Below are 12,093 nucleotides of genomic sequence, written 5' to 3'. Positions count from 1 at the left end.
TCTCTCCAGCATTTCAGGCAAAGAAAGGTCTTTTGCATTTGCATTTATATTCCCCTTTTTCCCCTCCAAGCAGCTCACGGTGGAGAACATGGTTCTCCCACTCCTTGTTTAATCCTCACAACAACGCTGTGAGGTAGGTCAGACAGAGAGACAGTGCTTGGACCAAGGTCACCCAGTCAGCTTCATGGCTGAGTGGGGATTTGAACCTTGGCCTCGCAGATCCTAGTCCCATCACTCTAACCACTATACCACACTGGCTTTCCAGCCTCACCTGGAGATTCCAGGGACTCAGGAAGAATCATAGCACCATAGAGTTGGAAGGGACCCTGACGATCATCTCGTCCAACCCCCTGCAATGCAGGAATATGCAGCTGCTCCATACGGGGATCGAACCTTGGCGAGACTGGCTTCTGGATTAGGCCATAAACCCATCTAATCCAGCATCCCACTCTAATAGTGGCTAGGCAAATACTCCTTCTGGAACAGGATTCATTAATGTGTTATGGGGAATGCATCAACATGCTACCCAATGTACAGTGGTACCTCGGGTTAAGTACTTAATTCATTCTGGAGGTCCATTCTTAACCTGAAACTGTCCTTAACCTGAAGCACCACTTTAGCTAATGGGGCCTCCTGCTGCCGCTGCGCCGCAGGAGCACAATTTCGGTTCTCATCCAAGTTCTTAACCTGAAGCACTATTTCTGGGTTAGCGGAGTCTGTAACCTGAAGCACTATTTCTGGGTTAGCGGAGTCTGTAACCTGAAGCGTATGTAACCTGAAGCATATGTAACCTGAAGCGTATGTAACCTGAGGTACCACTGTAGTAGAGAGGGGTTTAGTTTCTTCTCCTTCCCTCTGCGGGTATCTTTTCGCTGGTTCTCCCCTTTTAACCCTTGTTAGCCATCTCCTTTCTCCAAGCCCTCCTCTCCAGTTCAGTGAAGATGCCGTCTGCGACCCTCTCCAAGAGGCCTCCCAACTGCCCTTCCTTTCCACACCAGGCACAGGGGAGAGAGAGCGCTCACAGCCTATAAATCACCCGGCACACAGAGAGAGTAGATAAATATTTAGACTGGCTCAGTGGCGCTGCTGGGTCACCCGCTCGCTGGAGCGACGGGAACGAGAGTTCGCAAGGGCTGGGGAATGATTGGGACTTGCGAGAGAGTGAAGTAGCTGGCCGAAGTGGGGCCTAGAGGGAGAACCACCACTGAAAGCAAATAGGTTTGGGAGCCAAAGAGCCGGAATGTTGTCTGAGTGACTCCTCTCTTTCTGTCGCAAGGGGGGTTTCACATTAGGGAGTTTCAGAGGTCACCCTCTCCACCAGGGAAAGGCTTGTGGACCATCACCCGTGACCCCCTCCAGGTTACTCCATTTCTCCCCCCACTCCAAATATTCAGCCAGGATTCTGTGGCCACTGAGCATGCTCACTACTCATTGGGCTGTCTACTCCCATTTCTGCCCACCCCCTCTGATATTTGTACTTCTGCAAAACCGTGAGCTTTTCAGGTGGATGGTCCTATTTTTGCTGCATTAGGAATGGCGCTCATGCTTGGACATTGGAAATAAAGGGAATGAGTGGGTGTCTGTTGTTGTCTGAAAAGCTCTCTCAAAAGGCGGGTGTAGGGAGGAGCCCCTGGGAGTAAAATTGGCAACCTTGCATGTAGGATTGCCACATCTATCAAGCCAGCAGAGCTGCAGTTTGGAGCAGCTTTCTGGGCAGTTTAATATTATTTGGACTGCTCCAGCCCACCCAGCTTCGACACTGCACCCTCCCAGAAAGGAAGGGCCCCCATAAACACTGAACATAGGGAGCTACCTTACCTGTAGTTCAGCATTGCCTACACTGACTGGCAGCAGCTCTCTAGTGTTTCAAGCTGGAGCCTCTCCCGACCCTACTAGGATTGAACCTGGGACTTTCTGCATGCAAATCCCATCCTTTGCCACTGGGCTATGGCTCTTCTCTGCAGCTTGAGTGCAGCACACACTGCCCACACTTTTCTAGGCTTCGCCCTAGAATGCATGAGAACCAGAAACATGGAATGGGCTAGTTGCATCCTTCCCCCCCAAGAGAGCAGCAGGGAAGGATGCAAAGAGAAGTACAAGCTTGCAAGAGAAGCTCTGTGTGTGTGTGTGCTTGGGATCATCTCCTCTTCCCCATTCATCATCTTCTGTGTTTTAAATGCATCCAGCCAACACCCAACTCAATCCTGGGTCCAGCATGCAGCTGTGCTGTCAGCTGTCTGGTCATTTCCTGCATTGTCTGGCTGGCCTGTCATACTCCTGGGAGGGGAAGACGGTGAATCAGCCTTGGAATGCATGCAGGCAGACCCAGAGGTCATCCCAGGGAGAGAAGCTTAGCCAGATTGGAGCTCAGTTCCTGATCTGTTGGTCTTATAAAGGCAGGTGCCTGGAATGCCACACAGATCCAGGGGGGAGAGGAGCTAGGAAAGGAGGCCTCACTGTGCTAATTTAGTCTTCCAGGATGAGACTTCTTGTAGATAAGGGACTTTTTCATCCCGAGGGCCACATTCCCTTCTGGGCAGCCTTCCAAGGGCCACATTCAGTGATGGGCACGGCCAGAGGCAGAAGTGGACGGAGCAGCAGATGTAAAGTTGACCTTCCTATAGCAGGCTGGTTTCTACACACACAAACACACACAGTGCAGCCAGGTGAAAACACTCAAAGTTACAAACAGATTTTATTTTATTGGAAGCAAGTAACATGGAAATAAAGAAAACGGGTGGCACTGTGGGTTAAACCACAGAGCCTAGGACTTGCCGATCAGAAGGTTGGTGGTTCAAATCCCCGCCACGGGGTGAGCTCCCATTGCTCGGTCCCTGCTCCTGCCAACCTAGCAGTTTGAAAGCACATCAAAGTGCAAGTAGATAAATAGGTACGGCTCTGGCAGGAAGGTAAACGGCGTTTCCGTGCGCTGCTCTAGTTCGCCAGAAGCGGCTTAGTCATGCTGGCCACATGACCTGGATGCTGTACACCAGTTCCCTCAGCCAATAAAGCAAGATGAGTGCTGCAACCCCAGAGTCGGTCACGACTGGACCTAATGATCAGGGGTCCCTTTACCTTTACCTAACATGGAAATAAGCACTGAACTTGCAGTATATTCCACCATAGTTTCAGAAGTGGCCTACACTTCATGTGAAATCTCAATGTGGGACTTAGCTGTTAGGGGACAGCTGTGGAAATGGAATAAACTGTCATGTGAAGTTCCTCTTTACTGCAGGTTTCAGTACCACACATTTGATTGGAATTGCAGCCCCAGGTGGAAGGATTTGTTCTGTGATTTATTGGGGATGGCATCAATGTCATTTCAATCACCTGGAAATTTCCCCATCTATCTCATCCCTCCCTGCTCCCTCTACCATCTTCCTGTGGTGTGCTTCCAGTTTTGTGGTTCAACAGCTGAGTGTCAGGCAGAAATTCCATAGTGTTTCCTATCTTCGATCTGGGAAAAGTCCAGGGATGGAACGGAAACTGGTACAGGAGAGACCAACATTCCCAGCATCTCTGGTTAGGGCTAGGAGAGAATCCTGTTTGAAATCATGGAGAGCTGCTGCTAGTCTGTGTAGACACTATTGGGATAGATGGACCAATGATCTGACTTGTTGTAAGTCTGCTTCCTGTGTTCTCCTCTTTCTGTCTGCAAATTTGTTGCAGCTCAGACACAGTAAATTCCCATAATGACAACCCATATTCCCTCCCCCTTGTCTTGTCTTGGCTAGGAGAAACCCTCCCGCAGGCCTGTATTTGGAGCCCTCCCAGTGAACTGTATAGCCCCAGTTAATGCCCCTGTTAGCTTAAGCAATGCCTGTGTGGAGTCTGAATTCTGCAGGCAGAGTTCAACAGACAACACACCCTGGGCTCTGTGTCCAGCAGCAATAAGGTATCGGCACCCTCAGTGAATGGAAGCTAGGACAGATGGTTTACACAACCATGTCAAACTGAAACAAAGAATGTATTTTAACTCTTCCCCCTTTTCTCTTTAGGAGGTGAAGATTTTCCGAGCCCTAATCCTTGGAGAACTGGAGAGGGGCCAGAGTCAATTCCAGGCACTCTGCTTTGTAACCAGGCTCCATCGCAATGAGATCATTCCCAGTGAGTCCATGGCCAAGCTAAGACAGGTGAGAAAATGGAGGGATGATCATTGGTTCTTGCATTTAGGGTAAGGTGACCCTAAGGCACATGATTCATCTTTTTGTTCTTTAAATTTACTGGTCCCCTTTCAGTGGAGCAGGGATCGATGTCCTAGGTGGCTTTCAGAAAATAATTATAACAACTAACCAAGATTTTCAAATGTTTGCATAAAAGGTGCAACTATTTACCTGGAGAGAGAATTTGTGTCCAGTGAATTAACTATGCACAACCCATCCTCAGATTTCTCCCTCCATTGGATTAGAACAAATTCTGCTGCAGGCCAGTATTAGGAGCCCTAGCTGGGCACAGTGTATAACACTGTTAAATAATCCACTTAAATCAGCACCTAGATGGAACCTGAACACAGGAGTTCATGGTTCATCGCAGCAGGCATTCACCTGCTTGCAAAAGGGGGAAGAGAGAGGATTTTCTTGGTGGATTTCTAGGCCACAAAGCTGCTGTTTCTATAGAAAAAGGCTCTGCTGTGGATCCCCATTAATTGCACTTCAGAGCCTAACAAACAAGTTGCATGCAGTAGAAACCCAACCGGCTGCTTTTGTTAAGTGAAGGCAACTTTGCAAGGAATGGGATTAGGAGTGGAGAAGAAGAGTTTGGATTTGATATCCCGCTTTATCACTACCCGAAGGAGTCTCAAAGCTGCTAACAATCTCCTTTCCCTTCCTCCCCCACAACAAACACTCTGTGAGGTGAGTGGGGCTGAGAGACTTCAAGAAGTGTGACTAGCCCAAGGTCACCCAGCAGCTGCATGTGGAGGAGCGGAGACGCAAACCTGGTTCCCCAGATTATGAGTCTACCGCTCTTAACCACTACACCTCAGTTGCCCCTCTTGAACACCTGCTTGGAGACCCATGGAGGGAAAACCAGCTTGGGGGGGGGGGGAGATTTGGAGCAAAGAAATTGCAGGCAGAAAAGGGGGGTTTTATCCTTTCCCTCCCGCCACCTTTGCAAAGTTGTCTTCCCCACACCCTGTCCCCTGTTGTGTGGTCCCAGTAAACAATAAGTTTGGCTTGTTGTGTGGTGTGAACCAAGGCAAGATTACATCCTTCCACTAATTCAACTGAATTTGAATTAACATTGCAAGTGTTTTTAGCAAACAGGAAAGCTTTTGAGTAATTTCCTTAATTTTAGCACTTACTATTTTGGTCAATTTAGTATATTTGTGTTAATGAAGAGGCAGTTAGATTTTTATTTAAAAATATGTCTCCCCCCCCCCATCCCAGTTGATGAGGCATGGTTGCCTCATATGTCAGTGCTGCTTTTTTTAATGGTAAACTGCTGTGAGTTTTAGGGGAGCAGACAATGAACTATTTATGCCTGCATGCTTCTATTCATTTATGGTAGTTAAATACGCAGACCGACCCCCAGCGAAAAACAGCTGTTGGGTTTTAAAATGACATTGGTGATAGCAAAGCTGATGAGACTTTTCCACTGCTTTCTCCCTGGCCAGAAAAATCCACGGACTGTGCGGCAAGCCGAAGAGGTGCGTGCCCTTGAGCATCTCAGCATGGATGTAGCTGTCAACTTCAGCAAAGGGGCTCAGCTCAGCTCCCACATCCACAACGTCTGTGCGGAGGCCAAAGAGGCCATCTACACCCGGGAAGAGGATGTGAAGTTCTGGCTGGAGAAAGGTAGGTGGCGCCATTCCCATTTGACATCTTCCTTCTGCAGCAGTGACAGTGGAGAATGGCAAGAATAGCTAACTGCTGGCCCTCTCCAGATGTTGCTGGACCCCAACTCCCATCAGCCCCAGCCAGCGTGGCCCGCTGATCATGGAAGAAGCATGGGGAACCTGGTTCAAGGAGTCTGATGCAGAAGGCAGCAAGCAAGAAAAGGCACCTGAGGAGAATGGGTGGGTTTAGGGCAGGCATGGCCAAACTTGGCCTTCCAGCTGTTTGGGGACTACAATTCCCATCATCTCTGACCACTGGTCCTGTTAGCTAGGGATGATGGGAGTTGTAGTCCCAAAACAGCTGGAGGGCCAAGTTTGGCCATGCCTGGTTTAGGGCATTGGACACCTTTGGATATTGGAGGCTGGTAAAAACTGGAGGAGCTTTGGTCCGCATTCACACCATACATTTAAAGTGCTATGATGCCACCTGAAACATTTGTGGCTTCCCCCAAAGGATTCTGGGAACTGTAGTTTGTTAAGAGCGCTAAAAGTTGTTAGGAGGCTCCTTATTCTACTCAGAGAGCTACACTTCCCAGAGTGGTTGAACAATCAATCCCTCTTCCTAGGGAACTCTGGGAATGGTAGTTCTGTGAGGTGGACAGGGGGCCTCAACAATTCTCTGTTTTTATTTATATAATTTTTATTAAATTTTCTGTTTTATAATTTAAACTACCCCTTTTACGTCCTTAAGATATCAATGACTTCCCTTCTTTTCTTTCCATGGTTCATTTTACATATCATAAATCCCTGTATATTTTACAAAAACTGTACTATTCAGTATTCCATTATTGGGTCCCTCAAAACTTGTTTACACTGTTGAATTTATCTTGATGCTGCCAGCATTTTCAGCTGCATGCAATTATTTCCCATATATTCAACAAACATTTGCCAATCTTCTTTAAATATATGTTCTTCTTCTCTTATTCCAGGGGTCAGCAAACGTTTTCAGCAGGGGGCCAGTCACTGTCCCTTAGAACTTGTGGGGGCCGGACTAAATTTTTTTGGGGTGGGGAAATGAATGAATTCCTATGCCCCACAAATAACCCAGAGATGCATTTTAAATAAAAACACACATTCTACTCATGTAAAAACACTCTGATTCCCAGACCGTCCATGGGCCAGAGTTAGAAGGCGATTGGGCCAAGTCTGCCCCCCGGGCTTTAGTTTGCCTACCCATGTTGTATTCTATATGTTAAGTCTGCGAGTTGTGCATATTCTGACAACTTAAGTTGCCATTCTTCTTTAGTTGGGACCTCGCTCGTTTTCCAGTTTGGGGCTAACAAAACATGGGCCGCATTAGTAGCATACATAAATAGCCATTTTTGACACCTGGGGCCTCCTAACAATTCTCAGCCTCCTTAACAAACTACAGCTCCTAGAATTATTTGGGGGGAGCCATGACTGAGCCAGAGGGATGCGGGTGGCGCTGTGGGTTAAACCACAGAGCCTAAGACTTGCCAATCAGAAGGTCGGCGGTTCGAATCCCCGTGACGGGGTGAGTTCCCGTTGCTCGGTCCCTGCTCCTACCAACCTAGCAGTTCGAAAGCACGTCAAAGTGCAAGTAGATAAATAGGTACTGCTCCAACGGGAAGGTAAACAGTGTTTCCGTGCACTGCTCTGGTTCGCCAGAAGTAGCTTAGTCATGCTGGCCACATGACCTGGAAGCTGTACGCCGGCTCTCTCAGCCAATAAAGTGAGATGAGCGCCGCAACCCCAGAGTCGGTCACGACTGGACCTAATGGTCAGGGGTCCCTTTACCTTTACCTATGACTGAGCCAGGGGCATTGCAGTGCTGTAAACAGCATAAGGCAGCTTCCTAGGTCCCCATGCCAGATCATTTCCAAATCCAGCACAACCATTCTGGTTAAAGCCCTAAAGGAGTGGAGACCCAGGTACCTTGAGGACCACCTCCTCCCTTATGAACCCACCTGAGTGCTTAGGTCCTCGGTGGAGACCCAGCATTGGCTGAGATCTCTTAATAACTCTCAGCACCCTTAACAAACTGTGGTTCCCGGGATTCTTTGGGGGAAGCCGTGATTGTTCAAAGAGCTATCGCAGTGCTTGGATGCGGCCTTGACACGGGAAGTGACTTTCTGTCTTTGTGGCTCTCTTGCAGGCGTGGACGGCTCCATGTTCGAAGTCCTGCCCCAGTCGGCTGACCTTCCCAACTTGCAGCGGTGCCGCCTGTGTGCAGATCGCTGGAGGCCTTGCATCTGCAGCTATGCGCTGAGCATTGAGTGGTACCCCTGCATGCTCAAGTACTGCAAGAGCCGCGACGCTGCTGGGAAGGTCTCCTCCTACAAGTGTGGCATCCGCAGCTGCCAGAAGGGCTACAGCTTTGACTACTACGTGCCGCAGAAGCAGCTGTGCCTTTGGGACGAGGAGACCTAGCAGGGCGCTCAGGCAGCCATTTTGTCCCATTGGTGCTTCCCTTCCACCTCCCTTCATGTGATTCTGAGTCGCTCTGCCAAGATGGCTGCCTAGGAAAGGAGGAAGGTGTGGGGCCTAGAGGGGAGGTGGGGCACCTGTCAGGACTCCATTTTATGAAGCCTTCATGTGGGTCTGTCCAACTCCTTTTCTACCCGACTGCGAACTCCCTCGGACTTGGGGATATAGGCCATATTTGACTATGACCTTGCCTAAGAAGATGGTGAGCTGTTGGCACAAGGACGTGCTCTAGGGCAGAGCTGGGGTTGTTGAAGCCTTGGGACCAGGACCATCATGCACCATTTGACCATTGAATTCTTAAGGTCCTTGACAACCCAGACTGAAATGCGACCCACTGCACTCTTTTTGTATCGTCAGGACAATTGATGGGAAAGGACAGAGGCTCTTTCTTGACAATCTTCCAGAAGGAATATGAAAACAGATGAGTAAGGAGGCTCCTCCAAGCACCACACTTTTATGGGTGTTTAATCTGCCCAGTGGTGGTCATGTGGAGCTTGAACCTGTGGCCTCCATATCGAAGCTCTTGAACTTGAAGAGCGCCCTGAAACTTGCTACCAGGGTCAACCAGCAGAAGGAAACAAGTAGCCACAACAAGATGGCTGTTCTACATTGAACACTCAACGCTCATGAGACGAGGCATCAGAACTGGTGTCTAAGTGTGGTGTTCCTGCCCCCTGCTCCTTTTGCATAATGATGGCAGGAAGATCACAGAATAGCAGGATTGACACCAGCCTCAGAAACAATTCATCACATCCCCTAAACAGCAGAGCCCAATGCTTATTATTGGTCTCAGCAGCATGGCTATACCAAGCTATACCCAGCAGATGCCCCTTGATCAGCTGACTGGCTGAGGTGGAAGAGCATAACTGAGACCTGCCTCTTGACCCCAGTTGGCTGGTTCACTGAAGAGACCTGTCTCTTGTTCCCGATTGTTCCCTCCAAGGAGGAGGAAACACCAACCAGGTTCCAGTTAGACGTACTTACACTCCAACCTTGCTAGCATCTGTCTCCCAGTGGCTGAGGATCAGTGGGCAGCTAGGAACCGAAGCAGGAATGAGAAACCTATGGTCGTCTAGCAGGGGCAATAGTCAGCAATGGCTAGCAAAATCTGCAGGACAACAGGCTCCCCATCCTTGCGGTATAGGAAAGTAACCCTGAAGATGTCCCAGATGCCTGCAACTCCAGGGTAGCCAGCATGGTTTGGACTCTTAACTCCCATCAGCTCCTGCCAGCATCACCAAAGGTCAGGGATCATAGGTGCTGTAGTGCAGCAGCTGGACTACCTTAGGTATCATCCCCCCACATCCTGAGCTAACAGATGCCAATGAGCATTTCACAGGCTTGAGCACTATGGTTCTGTTTTGAGATCCAAAGCCCCTGTTCCTTCCTTTCTTGTTAACAGAAATCAATGTGCCTGTGCATTTCTACATGATGCAATATCCCCAAAATGTGATAGGAAGAATTGATGACAATCCCCAATTATGAAAGAGACTCAAGCCAAGGGGAACAAAGTAATATGGGGTGACCACTGTGCAACAGTGGTGTCAGAAGTGGCCCAAGCTACAGGAGTATGTGGGCATGTCCAGGCATGAAGGAGAGAGTCTGATTTAGCTGTGATTCCTGCATTGTAGGGAGTTTGGACTACTGGATGACCCTTGGCATCCCTTCTAACTATATGATTAAGGCATAGAAACAGTCCCTCTATGCTACTGCCTGTCTCTCCAGCTCCTATCTCAGTGGCAGAGCAATCCAAGCTTTAAAGTGCTGGTTACGTGACAGAGGTGGTTCTGACTATGTACTAGGAAATGCACTTGAATGTGGACATTAGACTTGCGGAGAGCTTGACAAAAAGGCTGGTGGTGATGGGTGCAAGTTCCATCCCCATCACTTCCGGGGAAACTGTACCCTGTGACTGCGCCTCAGTTTCCCTTATGTGTAAAATGTAGTGGAGAAAGGGGGAGTGGTGGCAATCATGGAGCAATGTACAAGGTTTAGGTGATTTGTTGCCTAGGATTTTTACACACCCCTTTCCCAGGAGATGGGTAACAGAAGAGCAGATTACCAACTGGAACCTTACTGTGCAGGGCAGGGGGTGCCCACCAGTGTCCCTGCATTGGGGGGGTGTGGATTATATGCCCCTTGGGTCCCTTCTGACTCTATAGTCCTATGGACAAAATGCTCTTCATTAAGGTCATGCAGTTGGGGTTGATGGGAGTTGGAGTCCAACAGCATCAGTGGAGGGACCACCTTGGCACACCTTGGCTTATGAGGTCTGGGTAGCCCCTTGGTGAGCCATCCTATCAATCAGTTGAGGAAAATTTGTGCACATTCCATTGAGATTTGCAGTAAAATGGCTATTGGTGTACTAACCAACTATGGCAGGATGTAAAGAGGAGACCTGTTTGGTCAGGCCAGAGGCCCATCACACCAGCATCCTTCGTCCCATTAATAATAATAATAATTAATAATAATAATAAAATTTATTTATATCCTGCCCTCCCCAGCCGAAGCCGGGCTCAGGGCGGCTAACAACAATAAAAATAAAACAGTACAACAGTACAATACAACACTCTAAAATCATTCATTATAAAATTAATTCAAATCAAACCAATGGCAACCATTAGGCCAGAGCTCCATGAAGATTTCTAAAGGAGGGAGTCAGGCTGTGCCCTGGCCAAAGGCCTTGTGGAACAGCTCTGTCTTGCAGGCCCTGCGGAAAGATGTCAAGTCCCGCAGAGCCCTAGTCTCTTGTGGCAAAGCGTTCCACCAGATCGGAGCCACAGCCGAAAAAGCCCTAGCTCTAGTTGAGGCCAGCCTAACAGCACCATCCTCCATTACTTTGCCTTCTTCCCTTTTAAAGCCATCGCTGGCACCTTGTGGCGGGGAATTCCACAAGTTTGTGTTCTGTTGTGCGAGCAATGGAGGAGAAACCCCACTTAACCATTGGTGAGGACCCCATATTTGATTTGCAATGTATTGCCCTGTTTTCTTTATGGCAGGGCTCACATGCCAAATTCAATTCAAGAGACCCTCTTTTCCCCCCACCACAGAGATGCAGTGAGGGGCAGCTTTACCAGTTTGACTTCTGCCTGCCATGCAGCTGCTTGAATGCACAGGGGTCCTATCCAGGCAGCAGGGAAGAGGAAGGGAGGTAAACCACATTTTGCAACCCTCCCTCCCCTCTTTTTCGTTGCCATCGCCTCTCCCATGCCTCCTTCCACCGCAATGTGCCTTTTTCTCTTCTTAACTCTGGACATTTCAGTCCATGGAAGTTCAAACCTTCAGTGTTTCATTTCAAAGTCATTGTTCTGTGTGTTCTTGAGCCTTTCTCACAGAATTATTTTTGTATGCATCTCTCCCGAGGAGAAGGGGGGAGATGATGGGGAAGGGGTGGTCAGAGTTGCTTTAAAAAAAAGCCACATGAAGTGAAACAAATGTAAAACTTGAATGGAAAGTATTTTAAAGCAAAGTATTTATCATATGTAATGTGAATAAACTGATTTCTTTTGGTTGTTTAATGCACTTTCTCCAAGGAGTCTCTGTCTCTCTATGTGCCACTCACATACAGTAACAATTTGTGCTAGAGACAAATCTAGCTGGTGCATATTTTATTTTATTTTATTTTTGCATGGGAACAACTTGATTAGTCTGCAAAGAATGTCACAATTTTACATGTATGTCTGTACCATTTTTTGTCTGTTTCTCCCCCCGCCCCACCCCGCCCCGCCCCGCCATCCCCACACTTTGTGGCTAACATCAGGTTTGTTCTGCGAAACTCAAAAGCTAGCTCCGCTGTTTTGTGTGATTTT

The 12,093-nt window shown here is 48.4% G+C and overlaps 1 protein-coding gene and 1 long non-coding RNA gene across 2 annotated transcripts in view; one reads left to right on the top strand and one right to left on the bottom strand.

The window, feature by feature from the left end:
• OAF (out at first homolog) overlaps positions 1-11,802 on the top strand; it is a 28,405-nt gene extending 16,603 nt beyond the window's left edge. The window contains exons 2-5 of the mRNA XM_079954847.1: positions 3,999-4,133; positions 5,615-5,795; positions 7,953-10,723; positions 11,094-11,802. Of these exons, the coding sequence (XP_079810973.1) occupies positions 3,999-4,133; positions 5,615-5,795; positions 7,953-8,227 (591 nt within the window). The 3' untranslated portion in view covers positions 8,228-10,723; positions 11,094-11,802. The remainder of the gene's footprint in view (positions 1-3,998; positions 4,134-5,614; positions 5,796-7,952; positions 10,724-11,093) is intronic.
• LOC307203804 overlaps positions 1-12,093 on the bottom strand; it is a 446,600-nt gene that overhangs the window by 123,935 nt on the left and 310,572 nt on the right. The gene's annotated exons all lie outside the window — the stretch shown is intronic.

The sequence above is a fragment of the Podarcis cretensis genome, assembly GCF_951804945.1.
Source record: "Podarcis cretensis genome assembly, chromosome: 15".
NCBI classification, from domain to species: Eukaryota; Metazoa; Chordata; class Lepidosauria; order Squamata; family Lacertidae; genus Podarcis; species Podarcis cretensis.
This window is presented reverse-complemented; position numbering and strand designations above follow the sequence as displayed.